This window comes from Triturus cristatus, chromosome 4_1 (assembly GCF_964204655.1).
Source record: "Triturus cristatus chromosome 4_1, aTriCri1.1, whole genome shotgun sequence".
Lineage (NCBI taxonomy): Eukaryota > Metazoa > Chordata > Amphibia > Caudata > Salamandridae > Triturus > Triturus cristatus.
In genome coordinates this window covers 1139128562-1139153566 of record NC_140585.1, presented here as the reverse complement: position 1 = coordinate 1139153566, position 25005 = coordinate 1139128562, and the positions used below count along the sequence as shown (strand labels likewise).

General features: G+C 49.0%; 1 protein-coding gene across 2 annotated transcripts in view; it reads left to right on the top strand.

Moving 5' to 3' along the window:
* Positions 1–25005, top strand: part of LOC146856185 (coagulation factor XI-like) — a 117634-nt gene that overhangs the window by 45156 nt on the left and 47473 nt on the right. For both annotated transcript variants that reach the window (XM_085654238.1, XM_085654237.1), the window contains exon 2: positions 16375–16437. In XM_085654238.1, coding sequence (XP_085510364.1) covers positions 16383–16437 — 55 coding nt within the window. In that variant the 5' untranslated portion in view covers positions 16375–16382. The remainder of the gene's footprint in view (positions 1–16374; positions 16438–25005) is intronic.

Genomic DNA, 25005 nt, shown 5'->3' with positions numbered 1-25005 from the left:
CTGCTTAGACCATCTCCGTAGCATTCCTCTGAAGGAAGTAGTAAAGCAACCCCTTTTAGTCCACACTCCACAGAACCATTTGTTTTATGAAAAGTAGAGCCTCCCTTTTTAGGTCGAGCCTAAGCAGCGCACATGCGCTGTCTGCAAGACCGGTTTTCTCCTCTATCTGCTTTTGGAATGCCCATGAATTGCCATTTGTTCTTTGTGCCATTTAGAAATACAGGTTTTTTATTGGTGCATTGGGTCTCATTCTCACGCCTTTGCGTGCTTGGGTCACGCCCAGGCTATTTCACACATTGTTTGCATGGGTTGGCCAACCCAGCACGTCCGCGGTTCCTCCTACTCATCCTGAGCTGCCTTTTTATTTTCTAGGCTATCAACATCATTTTAGGCTTTCAGGCTGTTTCACGGAACAGTGCTTTGTTTGGCACCTGCAAAGTGGCAATTTCTGTCTGGTAGCTGAGCTAGCTATGCCAATAGCTCTAACTCAAATAAATACCAGTCCTATTGCATTTCATATGCTTGTTGAATTTATCACAAAGTAGAGCAGAGGGTTACTGCAAAGAATGTGTTATGCAGATCACAGAATTGTATTTTATGTTCATAGCTCAGTGGATTCTGATTTTGTCAGAGATACTCGTGTTACTTGCAGTTCATAACTTACAATCCTTGTGCAGGGGCCCCCCTCAGCACAGCGCTCGAGTCTGAGCGCTCCAGATAAAATCTGGAGCAGGGGGCCCTCTGTGTACATTGCAGGGGGGCCCCTTACACTTTTGTTACGCGGCCGTCACTGAGTTTGATAGTAAGGGAACGCCAACAAAGATTGTCACATGGGGCGCCACCGGCGCTAAAGCCAGCCCTGATTTCAGTGCTTTAAGGAAGGGAAAAACGTGAATTTGAGCCAATGAGCTGAGAGTCCCATGTGGATTTCCTGTTCCTTCTCTCATTGGGTGCTTTAGGCAGTGCTTAATTTGAAGCAGTGGTTGCTGGTGGGGTCCATCGGCACTCAGACATTATCCAAGAGAGCGAGGAAACGCACAAAGGAGAAGGGCAGAAGAAAAGTGACAGAACCGTCACAAAGGGAGAAAGCCGGAATCTGCACGAGTGAGAGACAAAGGGGCAGGAAGTGTGTGGTAGTTTAAAGAAGCCTCAGGGGGTTTAAGGCTCGGCAGCCTTGGTATTAGGTGTTGCGAACTTTTATTGCACCGGCCGCGGGCTCCTGACATGAGCTTTGGGCACCTGCATACCTACTTTTAACAAGCATTTGCAATGCAATAGGTCTCGCATTTACGCGAGTTTGAGCTATTGACATTGCAAATGATAATGTCTTTTATTTTTGTTTTCAAAACCTAAATAAAAGGCATAGTCATTTACAATGCCAATAGCTTAATTGACATCGTAAATGCGAGACCTATTGCATTGCAAATGCTTGTTAGAACTATCGGTGGGTGCTGAGCACGGGCAGGACCCGGCCCAGTTAAAACCCTGCTCAAGGATCAGAAATCCAAATAAAACAAAAGTGCAACGCAACCACTAATAAAGGTTTGGGAAACCACACGTTGCCTCAACAGAACACGCAAAACTGCGGAAACGAGTATGCTGCTAGAAGCGTGGCTTTTAAAACAGTATAACTCTGCTACAATCAAGGCAAGTAGTTCCCGGTTACACACAGGTTACACACTTTCCTTCAGAAAGAACGTGACGGGTACAGAATCATTTGACTGGGTTAAACCGGTCAAACAGGCCCTTGGTGTAAGTACGCTGGCAACAGTATCAACAGTGGTCACAGAGAGGATTCGGGTTCTGGCAGAGCAGCCGTCAGTAACTGGACTGTGCTCTGTTTATACATAAGGAAGCAGCACCCAGACGCCCCCGGGCGGCGGCAGAAGTGCAGAGTCATGCTGACATCACCGGAGACAAGTGCACGGAAGCAGGATGAGGAGCAGGGGAGGGATGCGCGAGACGAAGATGCTGGGAGGAAGGAGAAGCCGCAGAACGCAGTGCGGGCCATCTTGAGAAATCAGGGAAGGTTCCACATTCTTTCATGTGTGAGGCCATTTTGGGCTGAAACCTCTTTGCCTTTTTCCCCCGCAACGAAGTTCCCGTTTCCTTGAGGATCAGCACAGCCATGAATAACCCGAGTTTTCCGTTTCGTTTGCGAGTAAAACGTTCTTTGTTTGACATTCTAAACGGTTTTTTTAACAAAATTTAGACTGTGAGAGTGAGAAGGAAAGGAAACGGAGACAAAGGAGCCTTCATGCCATGAATGCAGTGTGTCAATGTGTCATGGGCCCTCGTGCACAGGAAATGATTCAGCAATAATCAGGGTGCCGGTCCCCACCTCTGGGCCCCGGTGCCACTGCAGCTGCTGCACCAATGGAAGCTAGGCCCCTCTGAACGGGATGGAGGAAGGGCAGAGAGACGCTCAGCAGGGTGTGTAGCGGGTGGGGCACAAGGAGACACAGACGATGGTGTAGTGAGCTCTGTGGGGGTGCAGGAGGCTGTAGGAAGATGAAGGCTTAGAACAAGCTATGGGGGTGCAGGGTCACAGACACAAGGCACTCTGAGGCATTTGCAGATTTGGCGCGCTTTAAGAAGCCGCCTACTGGTTTGTTGCTGGGTTTGCATCATTTCTAGGTATAAAATGCAATTTTTCATACAGCCCAAAAAGCAAAGCCAACAAGTCGCTGTGATGGTTAACACACAGACTGCGCACTCCCTAAAGAAGGCACTGATGCAAATCTAATAACAACAAGCAGGAAGGGGGTGGCAAATGGTGTGCACTTTCGCGGCCGCTTTGATGTCCTCAGTGGCCGCGCGGCTCACTGAGGACATCAAAGCGGCCGCGAAAGTGATCACGCAGTGATTTTCAGGCTGCCAAATGGTGCGCGCACCCGGCGCACATGCACTGTATTTGGAGGCCTGAAAAGCACTAGTTTGCACTGCCAGATCCCCCTTTTACAAAAGCTCTCGCGAGAGCAGCGCTAAAGCGCTAGCTCAGGCGAGACCTAAAAATTAAGCTCTGCTCTAGGCGACAGTGAGCTCAGTCCACAATTTTACCAGCATTTGGCCCCTGAAGGCATTCCGAGAGACGTATACCGATGGCCCCAAGAGACCAGAGTTATTATCTCCGCTTCTGTTGCTTGACCAGATTGTGTGACCCTGGGCACATATCTTCTCTCCGTGCTTAGGTTCCCCTATGCACAAGAATGCACCCTGCTTGACCAGCTCTAGCCTTTGTTTTAGTAGAACAACTGTTACCTTTGGATTCTAGCGCTGTGAAGTTATTGGAAGAACCGAGGGTAGTGATCCTTTTTATGCACGTGTATAGAGCAAATGAAGAGCGATAAATTCTTGTAGTGTCTCGTACATATATCTTTTATGAAGAATGTACCGATTTCTTACATGAATTTGAACACAATGCATCAATAACTGAAAATTGATTTGAAATTGTTTCTGTTCTTCCCCTGTTTGTGGGTCATTTTGGGAAAAGAAATATAGGTCGGGCGAGCTCTGTTGAATTTTTATTAGAAGGCAACGCGTGGCGCTCTATAAAGCACCTATTCATGCAGAAGTGCCCATTGGCGAACCGAGGTTGTGCTGCACGTTAGATGTGGGTGTTAAACAGAAGTGTAGCGATCAATATTGCAGCAGGTGCAGTTGAGCATGGAGCGCACTGCGGCCCAGTGAGGGCTGATTTTTACTGCCAAACCAGGTGGTTGGGGCTCTGTTGCTTGCTTACATTTTGGCCCATGCTATCCTTTCACCAGCACTGATGTTCAAGAGTGCACTATACCTACTCATATGGAGTTCTGGCCAGTACTACCCCCTCAAAGCACATGATTTATCACTGAGTGGAACAATCCCTCCCCCCACCGCAGTGCCCACCATGGCTGCACTGGGACAGACACTTGTAGGGATGTGCATGGATGGAGCACGTGCAGCATGCACATTTCCTTTCCTTTTAAAGCCACAACAAATTACTGCACCCCTTAAATTTAAGGGGCCTATTACGATGTTGGGCTGACTTGCTTCGCCAGACGCCGTCTCAGAAACCGGACCGACTCCCGGTGGGTCGTCCTGACTGCCTCATTATGATGCTACCATACATGGTGCGGTTGCATTCCCACTTTTCCCTATGGGAGCATGTTGGTGCCGTAGTACATGCTCCGGGATTAACAGAGGCCACCATAGGTGCGACCGACACCCTAATTGGCCCCTAAATGTCTAGTTGGTTGTCATGTGGTGTAACACTAGGTGTGTGCACGGTACTTTATCACTCTGGAAGTTTTGCAAAGTTCCCAATTATCACCCTTCACATAGCGCGTTAGGTTTCAAAGTTTCTCTTTGCCATTGTGAAGCTAGTACGTCACATTTTTTATATTAACGTATCCGAGCCAAGCGACACATGCCTTGAAGTGCTAATAAAAGGCACATGATTACAATACTCCATAACCTGCGAAGCATAGATAGCAGCTCCCCCTTCTTTCTTTGGAACAGATTCTCTAAAGGGGTGTATTCCCTGCCCTTCCCTTCTCGGTAAGAATTGAAATTGGCATGCCAAGGCCTAGAGTGGGCTACAAGTATGTAAGCCGATTAATTCTGTAAAGGACAAGCCTGGCGGGAATCGGGAAGAGTTGAGGATGAGATGCCAGGAGTAGAATTTGGACACTCTGTTCATCTGCATCAGCTGTACTAGACACGTGTCTTGGAGGGATGCAGCAGAGCTTGAGATTTACTTTATTGGCGCAACTTGACGAGCCACCATTGAAAAGCGCCAATAACACGATTAGCTCTGTTTTTGTTGCTGCGACCATGAGCGAGATCTGCTCAAATCTAAGTTACTGAACAGACTGCAGGTGGTGAGTATGGCAGATCAGTCGGGCTTTGTGTGAATCTTTCTAGAGTAAAGCACATTGATACCAAGGGCTATTGAGTCCCACCACGAGTAAGACTTTCTAGGTGAGTGTGACCCGCTAAGGTATACTTGGCAAAGATTCGGCCATCATTGGAACTGTGTGGGTGGGTGAGTGAAACCCATTCAAGTCTGTGGGGTGACTGGGCCAGACCATGAGGGAGAGCATTTCTAAACTGAATAAGTCGTTCATGTCTAGTCCTTCCGGCTCACTTGAATGTGATTGTTTCTAAAGTAAGACTATTCAAGTACAGAGGGTCATAGGGCCAAGCAAGAGTGAGGCTCTTTCTAGAAAGACTCAATCCAAAAAACACTGTTTCCCATTGAGATATGAGGCCTGTAGGAGGGCGAGGAGGGGCTCTGTTTATAATCGGATAGCATACAAAACAAGTGGGGAATTTAGGTCTCAACTGTTGGAAAGTGTTCCATGCTGGAACCGGAGCAACTCTTCCATCATCCAATATTCTTCTACATTGGACCAACACCGGGGCGCTCCTCGAGTGCTGTGCTTTGCAGGGCAAGCCTCCCATACCTCCACAGCAGTCACTGCTGTGAGGGAGCTCCAGAGATGGTCACTCCTGCCCATAGTGCCCCTGACTCCAACCTCTTGGTTGTTAATTAGACATAAGTTATTTTGCAATGAGGGGGGGCGCTAGAGGGCGCACAGCGGAATGGCTGCCTCCTGAGACAGCTCCGCCGGACGGGGGAAACAAATGATGCGACGGGCGTGATGCACGCGCCGCCACTGCCTGTAAACGGCACCACGGACGTCGGAAGGTGGCCGCCACCTGTGGCGAGTCTGGAGATCGTGTGAGCGGGCCGGTATCTCCTGAAATGCGGCTTTGACCGTTCCGCCGCAGGCGCTTCTAACGGCTGACAAAATGGCGGCGCCCAGGGAGACGAAGGCGCGCTGAACCTGGAGGCTACAGCGGCGATCACGGCGGGCTGTGTCTGCGGAGTCGGCGACACCGGATGCTGCCCCCACGGGTCGGACTGGAGCTGAGGGCCAGGGGGGCTCCGGAGCGGTATGCGACCTGAGAGGCGGTGTGGCGCGAGGTGGGGGCCGAGGCTGGAGCCTGACGGTGAGCTGGCGCTGACTCGAGACGCCGAGCTGCGTGCCCCGCCGGCCTGAGATGGGGGTGAGTGCTGCAGAAGCCAGCGGTGAAACATAGCAATAAACTGAATGGCAGGACGATGAAATAGCGAGGTTGCTGGGGCGCTATTGAACTGTTTGCTCACCAGGAAGCGGGGGAACTGGAAAGCCCCAAGATGACGAGGCGTGAATGTGAGAGAGACTGCCTTTGCCTGCACGTCGCGGTATACCACATGAACCAGGAGGTGTGACCGGTGGGAGGACTGCGCGCCTGGGGCATATGAACTGCGGCCCACACTGGCGCCCGGACGCCGATGCTTGTTGAGGAGCGGCGGTGCAAGCGCGTTCACCTGAGGAACGATACGAGGCCCTGAAGCTGCTGCCTAGCTTCTTCGAAATACATCACCACTGCGCGAGGAACACTGCAGCTGGGTGGCCCTGCGGGCAGATCCAACGGGGGCACGAAGGAGTAAGGCCGCGAGATGGGGAAGCCGGACAAGACGCAAGCTAAGCTCCAATTTGAAACCAAGCGGCAGGCCAAGGGCGCCACGATGTCGTCAGACACTGCTACGGATGCTGGGGAGGCGACACCCCAGGGCATGGAGGGAGCTCTGAAGGCCATCCAGCAAAGCCTGCACGACATTCATGGAAAACTGGACACTATCACGCTGCGTGTGGACAACATGGCGGCCAAGCTGGATGGGCACGGTGAGCGGCTGACGGAGGCAGAGACTCGCATCGGGGCGATCGAGGATGCCTCGCTAAACACGGCCAAGCAGTGCGCGGAGGCCGAGAGGCTGCTGGAGGCGCTACGGCACAAGACGGAGGACTTGGAGGCGCGATCGCGACGCAATAATGTGCGAATAACGGGGGTTCCGGAGTCGTCCAACACAGGCAGGATGGAAACATACGTTGAGGAGATGATTCGCAGCGTCATTGGGGTGGACCAACTTTCTCCGATGTTCCTGATTGAAAGAGCGCACAGATCGTTGGCCCCGAGACCGAAACCTGGAGCGCCCCCGCGACCAATAGTCGCTAGAGTCTTGAATTACAGAGATCGTGATACCATTCTCAGAATAGCGAGAGAGGAGAAAAAGGTCGCATACCAGGGCAACGCGCTAGAATTCTACCCGGACTTTACGGTTGCAGTCCAGCTGGCACGTAAGGAATTCAATCCGGTTAAAAAGAAACTACGTGATCTTGGTGTGGACTACGCCATGCTTTATCCAGCCAGGCTTCGTGTCACACATGGGGGCCGGGCGACACTGTGTCACACGCCCCAGGCGGCACACGAACTTGTTAAAAAAATCGGAGCCAGGCACAAAGAGAGACAGAGGCAAGATCAAGCGGCGGACACCGACTAGAGGATGGCCAACGAGAAACGCTCAGAGAGCGGCGATGACACTACCCAGCATGAGCTGATGTTGCGGCCACGGCATGGGATGTAAGTGCGTGTTGAAGCGGGCGGCCCCCCTGGCCTGTTGGGGGCTGCACGGGCGGGCACCACGATCGCGACGGCCCGGGCTCGGGCCAAGCAGGTACCTGGTAGCCCTACTGATACGCTCGCCCTGGTGGGCCCACGATGGCTTTTGGTCCGGGACTGCAGAGAAGGTACTGTTTTAATTAACCGGGGCCTGCCTGGGGACACATACTGCCACTATGTACTGCTACTGCCTGCAGGCCATGGGGAGGGGACAATGCAAACATGTTTGGTGGCTGGAGAACTGGAGCCAGGGGGAAGTGGCTGGGACCTGGGTCACTGAGTCGGTTGCGAAAGGGCTGGATACTGACTGGCATGGTGGTGGGCAGGGTCCACTGCATAGCGGGTAATTGATGAGTTGACTGTCGTGGGACGTGGGGCGGGCCGTGGGAACGCCAGTCTAGACAAGAGGCCATCGGACCTCGCACGAAAATAAATCCCCGTCCACATCCATTGAGTTGGATGGAGAGGTGTGCTCTAGGTGGTCCCCCGAAGCGGGTGATCCCCGAACTCAGTTGAGTTAATGTTTGTTGGGGAATGTCTTTGGCATGGTTGGGATGCTGAAGTGGGTGGGGGGAAGGGGGTCGGGGCCGGGAAGTTAACAAGTTGGTCACTGTGCATGAGACGCATCGCTGAAGTCCAAGTGCTATTAGACAGGAATATCAAGGTCCCTCTGTGTCTAGCTGGTCGCTGGGGCGCACCCACTAACTGCGGGCTACAGGGTATATCACCACCACTCCTGGTTCATGGCTGAGAAACGCTTAGGAGCTGCATGCATTCAACTGCTTACATGGAATGTGAGGGGGCTTGGTAACCCCAAGAAAATTAGGCAAACGCTGGCGTACCTAGACAGGCTGCGCGTAGACATTGCACTCCTGCAGGAGACTCACTGCGCACCGACGCGTCAAGTCAACGTGGGGCGAAGGTGGGCTGAATCGATACACCACTCCTCGTACTCATCATATGCGCGGGGGGTATTGGTACTGGTTAGAAAGGGACTAAAATACGTGATAGACAAGGTTGAGGCTGACGATATGGGGCGCTTTGTAATTTTAACGGGTCTCCTGCGAGGACAAAGACTGGCTATTGTCAATATATATGGTCCTAATGTAGACGACCCGCAGTTCTATCAATCAATGTGGGGTAAACTGCGTGATCTCCAAGTCCCCCACGTGATCTGGGGAGGGGACTTCAACCTAGCACTCTGTGACGACATAGATAGGTCCGGAGCGACAACGGAACCACATAAACGCGCACTGCGCGTCCTACGGGACGTAATGGTGGACAGGGGACTTACTGATATTTGGAGAAGTAGGCACCCACAAGACAGCGAAGCCACGCACGTGGCCGCGGCGCACGGTAGCTGGTTCCGCATAGACTACTGGCTGGTGACTGGGGATATCGCCCTGTGGACGCGTGAGGTCCGACATTTGCCCCGCACGCTATCGGATCACAGCCCGGTGCTCCTTGCACTGGAACTCCCGAACTATGCACCACCTCCCTTTAGCTGGAGATTTAACGCGAAGGCATTACTGGATCCCATATATGCTGATGCCATTGGGCAGGCGATACAGGACTATTTCGCCTACTACTGACGACCCGGGCATACTCTGGGAGGCCTTTAAGGCCACCATACGCGGCGTCTGCATTAGCACAAATGCTGGTATCCTTAAGGATATACGGCAACAAATACAGGCAAAGGAGGAACGGCTACGGCAGCTGGAACGGGACTACATCGACACACAGCACGCTCACACACTAGGGGACATTCGACAAACACTTTCTGAATTCCAGAGTCTGGCGGACGATGAACTAAAATATACAGCGAAGAGGCAGGTAGCAAGGGCATACGGGGAGGGTGGCAGGCCGGGAAGGCACCTGGCGGCTAACATATGTGAAGGACGCGCCCCGCAAAATATACAGACGATCCGAAATCAGCAGGGAGAGAGGAAGTGCGGGGAACGAGAAATACTGGGGGAATTCGTAGCTAACTATGGAGCGATGTACGCCTCCCGGCCAACGGCCGCCACGGCCGAAATTGTAGAATACCTGGACGACGTGGCGATCGCGTGGTTGTCGGACACACACAGGGAATACCTGTCGCTGCCTATAACGGTAGAAGAGGTCTCGGAGGTGATTCGCTCACTGCCGAATGGTAAGGCCCCGGGCCCGGATGGGTTCACGTGTGAATTCTACAAGGCCTTTGTGGACCAGTTGGCCCCTCGCCTGGTGGCGATGTACGGCAACGCTCACGAGCAACAGCACCTACCGCCGACTCTGCGTGAAGCAATACTACTGGCGCTGCTCAAACCACAAAAGGATCCAGAGCTCTGTGATTCATATAGACCACTATCCCTAATAAATGTGGACAACAAGATCCTGGCAAAACTACTTGCTGCCAGACTTAACCCCTTGATGCCCAACCTGATTCTGCCCGACCAATCTGGGTTCATACCGTCGCGCTCCACTGCGCACAATACTCGAACGTTGTTCGCGCTCTCGCACTATCTCACACCCGAGACGAAGGCGGCGGCGGTCTTCCTGGACGCGGCCAAGGCCTTTGATTCACTGGAGTGGCCCTATTTGAATGCGGTGCTGCGAAGGATGGGGTTCCCGCTTAGGTTCCTCCAGTGGATACAATTACTGTACGACGCTCCACTGGCACGGGTCCGGGTAAACAAATATATTTCAGACCCCATTGCTATTCAGAGGGGGACGAGGCAGGGATGCCCCCTGTCCCCCCTCCTGTTCGCGCTGGCGCTGGAGCCCCTGGCGTGCAAGATCCGGCAGGGCCACCATCACTCGGCTCTGCAGTTTCCGCAGAGGCCGCTGCACATATCACTCTACGCCGACGATATGCTGCTATATGTGAGGGATCCCATGGACAACCTGAACTCGTTACTGCGGGAATACATCAAATTCGCGCACCACTCCGGTATCAGTATAAACTGGGCCAAGTCCATGATTATTCCTCTGACGGACAGCACGCGGCCCCACTCAATGGACTATCCGTTGGAGTGGAGGACTGATCCGATAAAATATTTGGGTGTGTGGTATCACAGGGACCCAGACATTGTGATCCGAACTAACTATGGGAGGACGATCGATGCACTGGAGGAAAAGGTGGGGAGGTGGATCCAGCTGCCACTGTCTCTGGCGGATCGCATCGCCATCACCAAGATGGTGGTGCTGCCTAAACTACTTTACCTGTTCAATAACATCCCCATTCATCCTCCTGCAGAGGTATTTAGGCGCATCACATCGATGGTCCTCCGGCTCATCTGGGCGGGAAAAGTCGCACGGATCGAGTTGCGCACGCTCACGTTGCCATACAGCCGGGGGGGGGTTCGGAGTACCCGATTTTTTCCTTTACTACCTCTGTGCGCAAGCGCAATATGCGCACTTCTGGTACCACAAAATTCCATTCCTCACCCACACTGCAATTGAAGAAGGGGACGCTCTGCCGATCCCACTGGAAGCAGTTATAACTCACCGCAGGCCTCCCCAGCACAAGAACGACATTAACACAATAGACGCTACAAATAAAGCATGGCACACTATGGGGCGGAAGGCTAACAAACTACCGCTGTATGCCCCGGCGCTCCGACTCCAGTGGCATCCGGAAATCTCAGTCACGCAAGAGGAGAAGGGGTTTGAGCTTTTGCGTCAAGTGGGCATTGACACCCTGGGAGATCTGTACGAAGGCGGGACTTTCAAAACACTAGATCAACTGACGTTCATTAGTAATATGTCTGCGCTGTTCCGATTTAACTATCACAGGCTCCAAAAAGCTGTGAAACAGCTGTACCCAACATACCCGGTGGAACCACCGGAGCTGACAGCCTTGCAATGGCTGATCACCACCCCCGCGGCCAGACACCTGGTGTCCACACTGTACACGAAAATTCAAATAGACATAGCGGCGGGCACGAGTGCCTCCATGGAGAAGTGGAATAGCTGCCTGGACACTCCACTCACAGAGGAGGAATGGGCTACTGCCTGTACACTGACTGGCATGTTGACGCCTAATGGCAATCTCCGCATCCTACACTTCAAGTACCTACACCAGACGTACTACACGCCTGCCAGACTACACAGATACGGGCTGCGGGAGGATTCTAGATGCGGGCGCTGCGGGGCAGAGGGGGCGGACTTTATTCACTTGGCGTGGGCATGCGGGGCGATAGGGGAATACTGGATGCAAGTGACGAAACTTCTGGGAACTATGGTGGGCGGTGAGGTGCGATGTGAGGCAAAAACCTGCTTGTTGGGTCTACTTCCTGACTTTAGAGCATTGAAGCGTAGATTCTGTGTTATAGCGTTGCTAATGGCCAAGAGGAGGGTCTCGCTCTGCTGGAGTGGCAGAAAGATCCCGAAACCAAAAGACTGGCTTGTGGATTTAACGCATTGTAGAGATACCCTGAAGACATATGAGGAAGAACTTCCTGCCAGATCAAAGCCAAAAGACTACTGGGTATACCTGACCCAATACTTGCAATCGCATTAAGAGAGCGGACCGCTGCTGTCACATGCGACAGATGGCGGGGTACGTGGGGGAACCTCTGATTCGGACTGGGATGCTAAGGCTTGGAAGATGGATGCTGTTGTACTGTGACCTGTATGTTATGGTTGTATTTGGTTGTCTAAACTTGAAATGCTAATAAAAAAAAAAAAAAAAAAAGTTATTTTGCAATGAGAAACTACTCAACCATGTAAACACCAAGGTTAGCAGCATTGTCGTGTAGCATTTTCTCTGCTTGGGTTTTCAAGCTCAAAGAGCAGAGGGACAGAAAATGTCCTCTGTCACTGCCTTTAATCCTTCTGTGGCACCCTTCTGTTTTCTCTCTTTAATATGTTACCTAAATGTAAAGCCTCTTCTGTTTTCTTCATAAAGTCTGACCACTTGTGATGCCACTTCCCCAGGGTGGACATCTCAGCCAATGTAGCACATCTGAACGTATCCTCTCCTATGGGCTGTGTCCGCTGCTCTAGAAGTAGATTCCTCGGGAGTGATGTGGTTTTCTACAATGGCTGCTCCTCTGCCACTCGGGTGGACTCCATATAGAATTTGCTTGTTGGGTGCCCATTTCTCGATGTAATGGGCTTGTATCCACTTACGTAAACTACATACAACATGTTATGGTTGACTAACCGCCCCTTGGAAATAAATGACAAATGTTCTGTGCCTTCTGCTTGACCTCAATTTATTACCACAGCTTTGGTGTTTTGCCAAAACCAATAGGCGGTATCACACCGAACAAACAGCGTAGCTGAGCAGTGCATGTACCAGTGTTATCTAAACAAAGAAAGGGCTCTGCCATGCAGAACCCATTTCACCTGTCCAGATTATCAGTAATTCTCAAAGTTTATTTATACAATTGCATAACAATTCTTAGTAAGAAGTGGGCATTGTTGGCACTTCAGTTCTCATTACATCGAAGCTTGGCGCTGTTCAGTTTCAACGCAGACTGAGAAGGAACATTTGGGAAATTGTTCTCACCTCCACCCTTCTAAACCAATTTTTCAAGACTGTTGGGACAGAAGTCCCTTTCATCTTGACAGGCCTGCACCCTGCCCTGAGTGCTCCAGCTGCAATGATGTATGGATCCCTAGTGGTCATTTTTCATCATGGGCGAACTCAGATCATTCATGTGAGCCAGGACCTAGGCCTGTCTCTTGGATTGTGGTCTTGCTTAGACTGGGAGGAGTGCCCAAAGTGCTACCCTATAAGTGGTAAAGAGCTACTGGTCTTATCAAAAACGTAAGTAGTGCGGGCACAGTGGTAGCATCAATAATGATGATCAGTAGTGTGGGCATACCGGCTCACTTGTGTAGTAATCTGCTGCTGTGTACTGAACTCACCCTTGGACTAGATGGTGCTGGCATGTAGCGCTATGCAGTGCAAGTGTGTGCATGCTGTGATGTATGTGTGCTTGTGAGTGATACAATACGTGGTGGCCTATGGGTTCCATATTGGAAGCCCAGGGTCTTGAGGAGGGCATGTGGAGAAGGAGACCTCTCAGACAGATTTGTGGATTTCTGAGACGTGGCTGGGACACACTAGAGGGAGTCTCTCCTGTGCAGTTCAGAGGACTCGTTGTTTCCAAAGTACAGTGGGTCTGGGTAAAACTGAGGCAGGAGATGGGGCTACTAAGGGAATCATGCAGAGTGAGGCTGGGGCCTTTATAACCTTTGGTAGGCATGTCTGCGAGGCTTGCATTTGGGCGTCATCAACCAGGAACTCCTATGGCTTGGGTTCCGGGGCTATCTGGGTTGGAGTAGCTTGTGCTGTGACAGGCTGCTTCCTAGGCAAAGGACAGGACAGAGGAGTGGGCACTTCAAAGAAGGCACCCGCCACTTGAACTCCACAGCATCCAACACTAAATGTCGTCTGTCTGAAAATGAATGACAATTTGGGGGCTTTCAGCTCCCCATTTTATAAACCATCGAGCAGCCAGTGGCTGTACCACAACGTGGAGAAGCTGCCTTGTGTGACCAGAACTAGGAATTCAGGTATGTCAGTCTCCCAGCTAGGTGAAGGGACAACTCCCCGGGAAATCAAGCCCACCAGCCCTGGAACAAGGAGCATCAGTGCCTGCCTGCAGAGACCAGATGACCCTATGAGAAGAAGAGCCTGGTGGAGCAAGGTCCAGTGGGGGATCCTGGTGAGTTGATCCCATTAGTGAGGTGTGATATAGCAGCTGATGCACTGATCGGGCTATTGTCTGTGTAGACTGAAGTCAGCCACCCAAATGCCAGAGCGGACCCCATGAATAAAGCTGCAATTGCACATATACAGACTTAAGTCTGTGACTCCATACGCCAGAGCGGGCCACCATGAAGAGCAAGGGCCTTTGCCCTGAGGGCCAAGATGGATGGCTTCACCGGGTGCAGCATGTAACCATGATGAAGCAGCGGCTTATGGCCCATGTGCCCAGTGTCCCCACTGAGACACAAAGGTGAGTAAGTGTGCCAGACCTGCCAGCAGGATCGGAGGAACCTTTTGCATCATCGGAAGGAGTGCCCTGGATGACCACCCGCCAATCCAACAGAGTACCGAACACTCCCCGGGTCTTCGGCATTACAATACCAGAGGGAGTGGGTAAGACTGAGTGTGGGGCTGGAGAGCCCACGGGACACTTGCTCTGCCTCAAAGTGCCATAGCCCTGGAACACTAACTTCTAAGGCTCAGACTGCTAGCCTCCGCGCTGTCCACATCAGAGACTGGACATATCTGCTGTGTTTTCCTTTAATAGTCGTACATGTTTGTGCCCGAGGACTGACTCTGTCCTATTGCTAACAGCTTTATCCTTTGAGTAAATGTCCCCAAACCTGTAGAGATGTGTTTTGACTGCTCCAGCGCTACAAAACGTTTGGAGCATTCCTGCCTGAGTGCCTGCAGAACACAGATGCATGTCAGGTCAGTGATGTGCTCATGTGAACAGGTGGGATATTCAGCAGTATAGACTCTTTGCTGTGGTCTACAGTTGTATCCCTGATGACACATGGTAACGAGGGTGAAAGATTCTTGCTGTGACATACCCAGCCGTGGCTCACCAGATACTGGGCAGAAGCAGGGCCGGCTTTAGGGCAGTGCGACTGGTGGGTTTAGCATTGACTTATGACTGGAGACATCAGGGGCACTTTTGCCCAGTGGTAGTGAGAGAATCTGAGGAGGTCATGGGGGTGGCGGCGCCAAAAATAATTGTTGCACCAGCGCTAAAGCTGGCCCTGGGCAGAAGCAATCCTTTACTTTTGGTGCTGCCATTACCCACCCACTAAGAGCCCATAAACTAGTAACACAAATGTATCTTCTGTCCACCGTGGTAAACCTCTCACATCGGCCATTGGATCTTGTGCCAAAAACGAAATATTGAGCATGTCTGTAGGTTCCTCATTATGTGACCAATGGCTTGTTCCCCTCAGCAGGAGTATCTTCAAATGGTGTTCAAATTTCTGAGATGAGTGGCTTAGTGGATATCTTCTGTGTTTTGCAGTCCTGCACAGGGAGTAAATCTTCATAATAGAAGAGGTAGGCGCTTTAGATACCTCTTGTCTTATAACTGGCATGGCGCATTTACCTTGGGCCTAATTAGAACTGACTTGACTACAGGATGATGGCAACGCTCTAATCCATGACCTATGTAATACTTGTATCTTCTAAATAATACTTGTATCTTCTAAATAATACTTGTATCTTCTAAATAATACCACTTCTCAAATGGGGCTCGCTGGCTGTCGTGGATTGACCTGCTTGCAGAGTGCATTTGCACTGCTGGTTCCATGTAAACAACTGACAGAAATAGCTAGTAGGTTTGTTCCCTTCTGCCCAGAACATTGGAAAATACCTAAACCAGATCTTAAGCCTCCAAGACATTCAGTGAAAAGTTGGATGGGCGGTGGAGCTTCCATGTGTCATCTGCCTCTTCTTGAATCCAAGGGCCTGAGCGCCTGGCCTTCAGATGTCAGGAGGTATATTGGGGCCATTACTTGGTGGTTGGTCAACATGGAAAAATTAATTAGAAGTTTAGTTACTCTCACACAGTGAGTGCAGCACATTCCAAAATGTTTGTATTTTCAATGATCCGTGTTTTTTGTAGGGTTTTGGAAAACGCAAGTGTAAAACAATGATAATAAGGTCATTTCAGGCTCAAAGGGGACACCAAAGACATTTTACCCAATTTGTGGCTTCAGACTATCATTTGAACATACAACCCTTATTACTTCATTGCCTTTGCCTGATAGATGTGTCAATTGGGTGACTTAAACAAATAATAAACTGCGTGGTGTGATGAACCAGTGGACAGATGTAAAACTCATTAACATGATGTTTTTCCTTCCACCCTCTTCATTTTGTTACTAATCAAGTCTAATTATTTTTTACAGATAAAATCATGAAATATTTCATCCTTCTTCAAGCCTTTCTTGTGTGTGCAACATCAGATCAAGGTAAGAGACATTTACAGAAAGGGTGGAAGTCCTAAAAATGAAGTGGGTGGACTAACCAGGTTAGGTAAAATGCAAGTGACATCACAGCAAGTGGCGTATTGACCTCATAGGAAGTTACATCATGTTTAGTAGATTATCAGGAGTACATGTGAGCACATTATGAGATTTAACTAATGAAATCTGATCAAAACTTCAGTCTTTGACTTGAGTTCCCTGTCTAAAGGAATTAACAGCCCAAATGGGGATAAAGTTTAAAGTCTATCTACAGTAGACAAGCCACTAAGTGCTATAAGACAGGCATACTAAATGGGGCACCAGGAACGAAGCGCAGTTCAATCATTGCATACAAATTGTAAAAACTGCAATTGTAAATATCAAAACTATAACGTTTAACCTACCAAATGTACCACCATTATATACACGGATAATTGTAGCACACTTTGACCATTATCAAACAATTGCAAGTCCCACTCTGTATTTGGTATTCTGAGCATGGCACTATGAAAGTTAGTTATACTTGGATATTCTGTATGTTAGAAATTGGGTTTCTGTTTGGCCGAGGTATGCACCCTGTCCAAGCAGGAGCCATAAGTCAGATACACACCATAAATTAGCCTGTGCTCACCCTCTGGTAGCTTGGAATAGAACAGTCATGCTTGCCTTATGAGTCAATTTATAAAGTATTTGTGCAAAGCTTCAAAACAGTAAGACAGTGAGTTATGAATTTTTAAAGAATAAACTGAAAAGTAGTGCTTAAAAGCATAACGTGAAGGCCGAAGCTGTCTGGTCGTACCACACCTGATCATTTCCAAACATTCAAGCCGACCATGATGGATCATGGGTCGGATACAGGGACCAGCTTTGGCCCACTACGAAGGAATTTTGTTCCGTTGTTGAAGCCAACATGCAAGAAGCAAAGAGGCGATGTATTGGTGCTGTGCCGAGCAAAGTCAAAGATGCATCAGAACAGGAAGTGATGCCCCGAGCAGTCGGCAATGCAATGTCCTCGGTTGCAGTGTCGCTGCATCAATGGAGATGTGCCGGTTCCAAGCAGCGCAACACCGTCTATGCGTGGTTTTTTGTTGCAGCACTTTACACCCACGTCCAAGGGTCCAGGACTAGATTGACACCACTTGACAGGGCAAGACTCTCAGATGGCAGAGTCCAAGTGCTGTATCAGGTGAGTCGGAAGTCTTTCATGCCCCCGGGTCTGCAAAACAGGAGGCAAGCCCTTGGAGTTATGATAAAGGGATTTCTTAAGCACACGTACACCAAGCGGTTTCATGGCGGAGTTACTATGGTTCTGGGTTGGAGAGATACAGGTCCAGTCTTTCTCACTCCCAGACAAGGAGGGCAGCATGCAGCAGGTCTGTACATCAGAGCAAGGGTCCAGCAGAGTGGCCGTCCTTTGAGCAGCACAGCAGTCCTTCCTGGCAAAGTATTTACAGGTCATGAATTGGTGGTGTCAGAGGTCAAGTACTTCTACTTAGTTGTGCCTTTTGAAGTAGTGGGAGAGACGTCAAAAAGATGCCTTTGAAGAGCACAGAGTGCCTGCCCTGGCTCTAGTGTCACCACAGAGGGGTATGCAGCCCTTTGTGTTGGGACAGAAGACAGCCTAGTCAGGTGAAAGTGTCCGCTCCTACCTCCCATTCTGCCCAGGATGGCCCACAGTCTCACCTAAGCTCCCTTTGTGTGTGGCTGGCTAGAGGGAATGCACAATGCCAAGCTGTCACCCACCCCAGATGTCTAGTCAGACGGACAGAAGGCACCAAATGGTTAAAGTAATAAAATGCCAACTTTCTAAAAGTGGCATTTTTCTGAATTACAATTGAAAAATCTTACTTTCAATAAGTTGTGATTTCAGCGGCACCAAACTTGGGAGTTTTTTATTTCACCAATTGAAAATTCTGCCTCTAAAATGTAATAAGTTAGTCCGAATGTTATCCTTTGGGATAAATATGCCTTGCAGTAGTAAACAAAGGCATGATTTTTTTTCTACTAACAGGACATGTAAAACCTAAAAGTACATGTCCTACTTTTTAAATACACTGCACCCTGCCCTTGGTCTGTCCAGGGCCTTCCTTATGAGTGACCTGCATGTATTAAAAAGTTTGTGCCTGGCACAAAGCTTAACTTGCCAGGTCGACATGGCAGTTTAAAGCTGCACATACAGGCTCTGTAAAGGCAGGCCAGAGACCTGTTTAAGGGGCTACTTAAGTGGGTGGCAAAATCGGGGCTGCAGGCCCACTAGTAGCATTTGAGTTACTGGCCCTGGGCACACTTATTACAGTTTACCAGGAACTTTTAAGTACACGAAATATGCAAATTTTGGATAAGCCAATGACCCCATGTTTGAAGCAGAAAGCACATTCGCTTTAGTACTGGTTAGCAGTGGTATAGTTCCAAAAGTCAGCAAGAACAGGAGGTCTGAAGGCAAAAAGTCAGGGAAACCATAAGGATGCCAGGTTTAACACTGTACATATATTAATTGAGTCACTGTTCCTGAGGTGGGAATTAGAAGAACGGGTCAGTCATTTTTGAAAGGTGGAGAAGAGTCGGATAGACTTACTTGATGCCCTCACACACCCTAAAGGATGTCATGCTTCATCGGGCGTCACGCCAAACAATTCCCAAGCTGGCGAGAGGTCGGGTAGGTACAAGATTCTGTGTTCTCCGACAAAACTGTCAGCACACTTCCTCCTCGCGCATACATACGCTATGAGTCCACTGGTAAATGCTGCAATAATACCCTTCTGTTATGTAGATGGTGACGGCAAGCTCCCTCTCGCTATGACTTATGGAGCATCCTGCCCCATTTTGAATAGGTAAGCTGCCTTTAGCCATTTTCCCTCCACTTCCTATCCCTGCTTCCCCTACTATCACATTGTGTATTAAAAGGCTTGCCAGCAAAGGGAACTGGCTGATTGATCACTACTACCATGATGGTCTTGATGGTCACGAAGTGATCATCCTCTACCATACCCTGCCTCCTCCCTGCCACCCATCCTGATATCTAATGGGACAGTCTGTCAACTTGTATGCCATGAGTATTGCTCGTGACTAGATTCGTAGCTCTCGTTTTAATTTTATTTTGCTCAGTGAAACTCATTAATACGTTTTAACTATTCACTCAACCAATCCACATGTGACCACCTTTACTTGTGGCTCACTCTCCTATTCTGAAACTGTGATCCGCCAATTGGGGACCTCTAGTGTGCACTGCAATGGCACTACTTCATTGAATTTTGAATTATCGGTTTTTCTTTCCTTCCTTTTTTTTCTTTTACATAAGGACTACTTTTTGTGTCAATTGCAGTGGACCTTTTTTTTTCAATAACGCCATTGCACAATCCCTCTTACTTATCACTTCCCTATGGTCCTGAAACATGTAGGATCTCCTCCTGAGACCATTCAATAGCAAGAAACATGTTGACCTTACCCCCTTGTTTAATAAAACACTGCACTTGTCTAACTAATGAGGGTCATAACTGCTCTCAGAACACATAACCTTTTAACTATGACAGAGGGATCACCCTGATTAAATGAGTCTACCAAAGATACCCTCTAGTCACTTTAAAGTTTTACGCTTCTCTTAACACTGCACACAGACCCGCACACCTTATGGCTAGCTCTATAAAAGATCTCCAATAGTGGCTCTTCGGGGGACCTGCGGGGCATTGCAGCGCCGGCCCAACATGGAGCATCACCCGATGATGAAGCATGACATGTGTAAGGACATAAAGTAAGTCTCTCTAACTCTTCTCCACCTTTCAAAAGCGACTGACCCTTTCTTCTAATTCCTATCTCATGAACAGTGACTGTTTAGTAACTGAGCTACGATTCTGGAGCACGAGCCACTGGACCTACATCCAGCTCCTTGTCTCCCCCGTGCCCCCCCCCCCCCACCTTCCCAGTATATATTAATTGAGGCATTGGGGACCATGCTATATTACCACAGAATGTTTACCATAAGAACTGAGTAATTAGGGATTCCATTATGTAAAATGTCTCACTATCCTGTAGATAGCAAATCACTTAATCTCATGTTTCTGGTATCTTTTGTTGTGATGGGCAGTAGGATCTACCTTCCTAGACTGAGTATCATCCTCATGACAATGAGCAGTCGGCCACCTGTTAACATATGTCGAAGGGTTCCAAAGAGGCAGAGAAGGGTCCGTGAGATCTATGAACGTTAGTGAAGAAAGATATGCACTACCAAGACTGTCTTGTATGGATGACATTATCCAGTTCATTGCACTGAAACCCTTTTGCAGTCACTAAAAGACACAGGTTTTGTGTTTATTGCCCTCAAAATAGATTGCAGTTGTTCTGCAGTCCTGTTCCCACCATTTTCTCAACTTTGCATGATCTGTGGGTGCGACTCCTTCAGCTTTAACCCCATATTTTACAATGTCCTAGGAAAGAGTAACAAAAGAATACAGGAAGAATACTTCTGCATCCAAGAATTAAGTAGTCAACATCAGAGAAGAAAAATATAAAGCATTTAGGGGGATGTTTAAATTCCTAAAAGGATGAAATATACAAGGTGAAATACTGAACAGTGGTGAACTGATCATTTAGCTCTTAATTCAATGGATGAATTTATAGAAGGCACTGCTATCTCCGAGGTTTCCTTGCGCTAGTGGAGAGCTCTGAAGAGAAGCTGCCAGTCTAAACACCCATTAGGCAGGTGTACAAAGTAGGGTTTTGAGGCTGTCTGAAAACAGATTTCGAGGGACTGCATCAAGAGGCTGAATATGCGTCTGGCGGTCCACGGACCGCCAAACTTGGGGCGGGTGGGTGCCCTCTGGCGGTCTCACCACCTCTCTTTTACGAGAGACAGTGGGACTGCCACAACTCCGCTGCAGCAGCCAGAGAACCACCATTCACTGGCTGTGAGTTATCCATATGCTTTGCGGGACTACTGGTCCCTCCAAGCATATTAGGACTTTTCTCTCTGACAGGTTTACATGGTTGTTCTTCTTCCATGTAAACCCTGGCAGACAAAACAAAGGGGGCCCTCTAGCGCCCCCTGATGCCTCTGCGCCCTCTGGATGCACACAGGGGGGGTGCAACATGTGCCCCCCCGTGTGCATGCACACCAGTTACCTGCATGGCATGGACTTTTCAGTCCATGCCGTGCTGGAACTCTTTTTTTGCATTCCCATTGCCAGTCCTCTTTACCTAGGAGTACACCAGCTTAAAGGACGAGGGGGGGCTGGCCTGACCAGCAAGACAAAGACTGACCGCAGTGGGTACGACACACCAAAAGACTCAGCCTGCTGACACTGAATACGTTGCGAAAGAGCTAATTCTGGTGAGAGGCTATGCTCCCTGGGTGACAACCCCTGATATTTTATCCCTCCCCTTCCACCTTTCCCAGTCCCCCTTGTATCATCCCTTCCTCGCCTTCTATCTCCTTCTGTTCTACTTCATTGGCCTTTGCATTTAGGTAAGAGTATTTGTTCTATGGGTAAATTAATAAAAATCTGAACCATAAAAGATCAATGGGTCAGCAAAATATTTAAATTTTATCATTGAATTTTACTTGTGTTGATGGAATATTATATTAACAAAGTGGTGTACTTCAATAAGCACTATTTACAAGGAGAATTAAGCAAATTAACATGTTTTTTTTAAGGAAAAAGCCAAGACCTCATTATCAAGCAGAATAGAATATGCCACCAAATACTTGGATATTTTATAAACCGATATTCTAATTGCACCAAGATTGGGGAACAGTACATTCACGTAGATTAGTGTGATGGTAAATGTGAGCCTTTAATGTAAAATCTTCACTGTATTAAGAGTTATCAGTTTGGGAAGTTTAATTCCTGACGGAGATGGATTTTAATTCTGGAATATGCAGTAGTACAGTCCATGAGCCTTAATGAAAGAACCTTGATCCCGATGAGCAGTCCGAGAAGGTAGCACTGTTAGGGGATACGGCAGTGGCTTATCGGACCAGTGTGAGCTATTTACATTTAACTAGAGAGCTTCAAACACTGTGCTCACAATCCAGCACATCACACATGCACTGAACACTGACCAACAACTCATGTAAGGGAATACAGTTCTCTCCTTCTGGTGTTTCCTTTATCTAATTTTCTTCCTGTGTCTCCTTTACCCATTGTTTCAGTGGATTTCTCCTTCTGCATTATTTCTCTTTTGCAAAGTCTTAATACTTTTCAGAAGCCTTCTCCCTTTGTCTTTCACTGGCTCTCCTTTACTTTTTCACTCTTTGTGGATTCCCGGTCTCTTCCACCCATTTTCCTATTTGGGATCTTTTTACCCTACATTTATGGATCTTTCTTTCTCTTTCAACATTTATCACCTCTCTGGGTTTGTTTCCTTCACCCTTTCTGCCTTCCTGGGTCCCATACTATTGCTCCCTGAGGCCTTACTTCATCCATCTTCTCCCCATCTCTCTATCAATCAATCAGTTTTTTTAAAGTGTGCTACTCACCCGTGAGGGTCTCAAGGCACTGGGGGGTTGGGGGGGGGGGGGGGGGTTGGGTGCAGCTCCGGTTCAGTCGAAGAGCCAGGTCTCGAGGTTCTTCCTGAAGGTGTCCAGAGTGGGTGAGCATCTGATGTTCACTGGGAGCTCGTTCCAGGCCTTGGCTGCGACATAGGAGAAGGCTCTTCCGCCTGCTCTGTTCCTGCGGATGCGGGCGGGTCTCTGCCAGGGCGAGGTCGGCGGAGCGGAGGTTCCTTTTGGATACGTGGAAGGCGACTCTCTCGTTGAGGTATTTGGGTCCGATGTTGTGGAGGGATTTGTAGGCATGGGTGAGCAGTTTGAAGATTACACTCTTCTCGATGGGAGGCTGTGGAGGTCTCGTAGGTGTTGGGTCATGCGTTTGTGCCGTGGGGTCCCGAGGACTAGTCTGTCTGCGGTGTTCTGGATGGTTTGGAGGTTGTGTAGGAGGGTTCTGTTGATTCCGGCATCGAGGGTGTTGCCATAGTACAGTCTGCTGGTTACGTGTGCATCGGTGACGTTTTTTCTGCATTTGGGGGGGGGGGCTCCATTTGAAGGTCTTGCGGAGGATGCAGAGGCAATTGTAACAGGTGGAGGCGACGGAGTTGATCTGGTGGGTCATGGTGATGGAGGAGTCAAGGTTGATGCCGAGGTTCCGTGCATGGTCTGTTGGGGTGGGAGGACTCCCAAGGGCGGAGGGCCACCAGGTGTTGTCCCAGACGGAGTTGGAGGGTCCAAGGACTAGGACCTCAGTCTTCTCCGAGTTGAGCTTGAAGCAGCTATTTTTCATCCACCTGCGACGTCCTTCATTCCTTCCTGGAAGGAGTCTAGAGTCTTCGGGGTTCTTCGTGAGAGAGAGGATGAGCTGGGTGTCGTTGGCGTATGATACTATGCTGAGCCCATGCTGACTGACGATAGTGGCAAGGGGGGCCATGGAAATGTTGAAGGGGCTAAGCAATGATCCCTGGGGTACTCTGCAGTTGATATCTGTGGGTTTGGAGTGGAAGGGAGGGAGTCTGATCCTCTGGGTCCAGCTGGGTCCTATTTTAAGGTATTTCTTTCACTCTCTCCTAGGTTGTCTAACATTAGCTTTCTCTCTTTGCTCATCCTCTATTTATTTATCTCCTGACACCGGTCCATGCAACACAATCTACCATCTCGGGCTTCTTTAATTTTCTCTGCACAACATATTTTGTTCAACCAAGAACGTATTGTTTTTCAGTGAACCTTATGTGAGAAGCTGGCCTGGTATCTGCTGTCCACTAGCTAAAGTGGGCACCTTGCACCAGTCCAAACGACCCTTATTGATGATTACGTTAAAGACAACTTTTATTGAAAGCTATCCTTAGTGGTAGCTATGGAGGGCAGCCTTCAGGCTAAGTCTCGAAAGAATGTAAAGCAGCTTAGTTTACCAGATTATAACCTCTTGAATGACCACATGAAAGGAGAACCACACTGACTGTTTATATGTGCAGTGATATGGATAGATGTAGTGAACATATATTTAAGTAAGGGGTGCATGCACCACCTTACACAGGCTGCTGTCATTTTGAATGGTCTCCCAGGGGTGTCATAATACATGCTGCAGCCCCTGAGAGGCCTCTGGGGTACCTATGCATAGTATACCATATACTAGGGACTTATAAGGGTACCCCAGAATCCAATCTGAAGTGTACCTAAAATACATGCAATCAATTTAGAGAGAAAGCAGCTAGGATAGCAGGATCCCAGCCAGACTAAGTCAAAAACAGTGAAACATCAGCAAAAAAGTGGGGGTAACTATAAGAAGCAGATCCTACACCTTACAAAACTCAATTCATATGCTCTCTCGTGGCTTAGCTGCCTTTCTCCCTCATTCTCAAGGGTGCCTCGTTTGCTCTTGTGGGTCTCTTTCACTCTTTATGTTGCTCTCTAGGTTTGTCAGGCTCCTTTTATACTTTCTCTTTGGGGATTTCTTTCACCTTTTGATCTTGTATTCTTTCATATGCCACAGTTTTTACTGAAGTGCAAATTAATAAATTTCCCAAAGCTCTAATCCTCTTTTTCTTTCTCACATGCACACATTTGTGCTCTTTAACCCCTTCAGCGCTGCG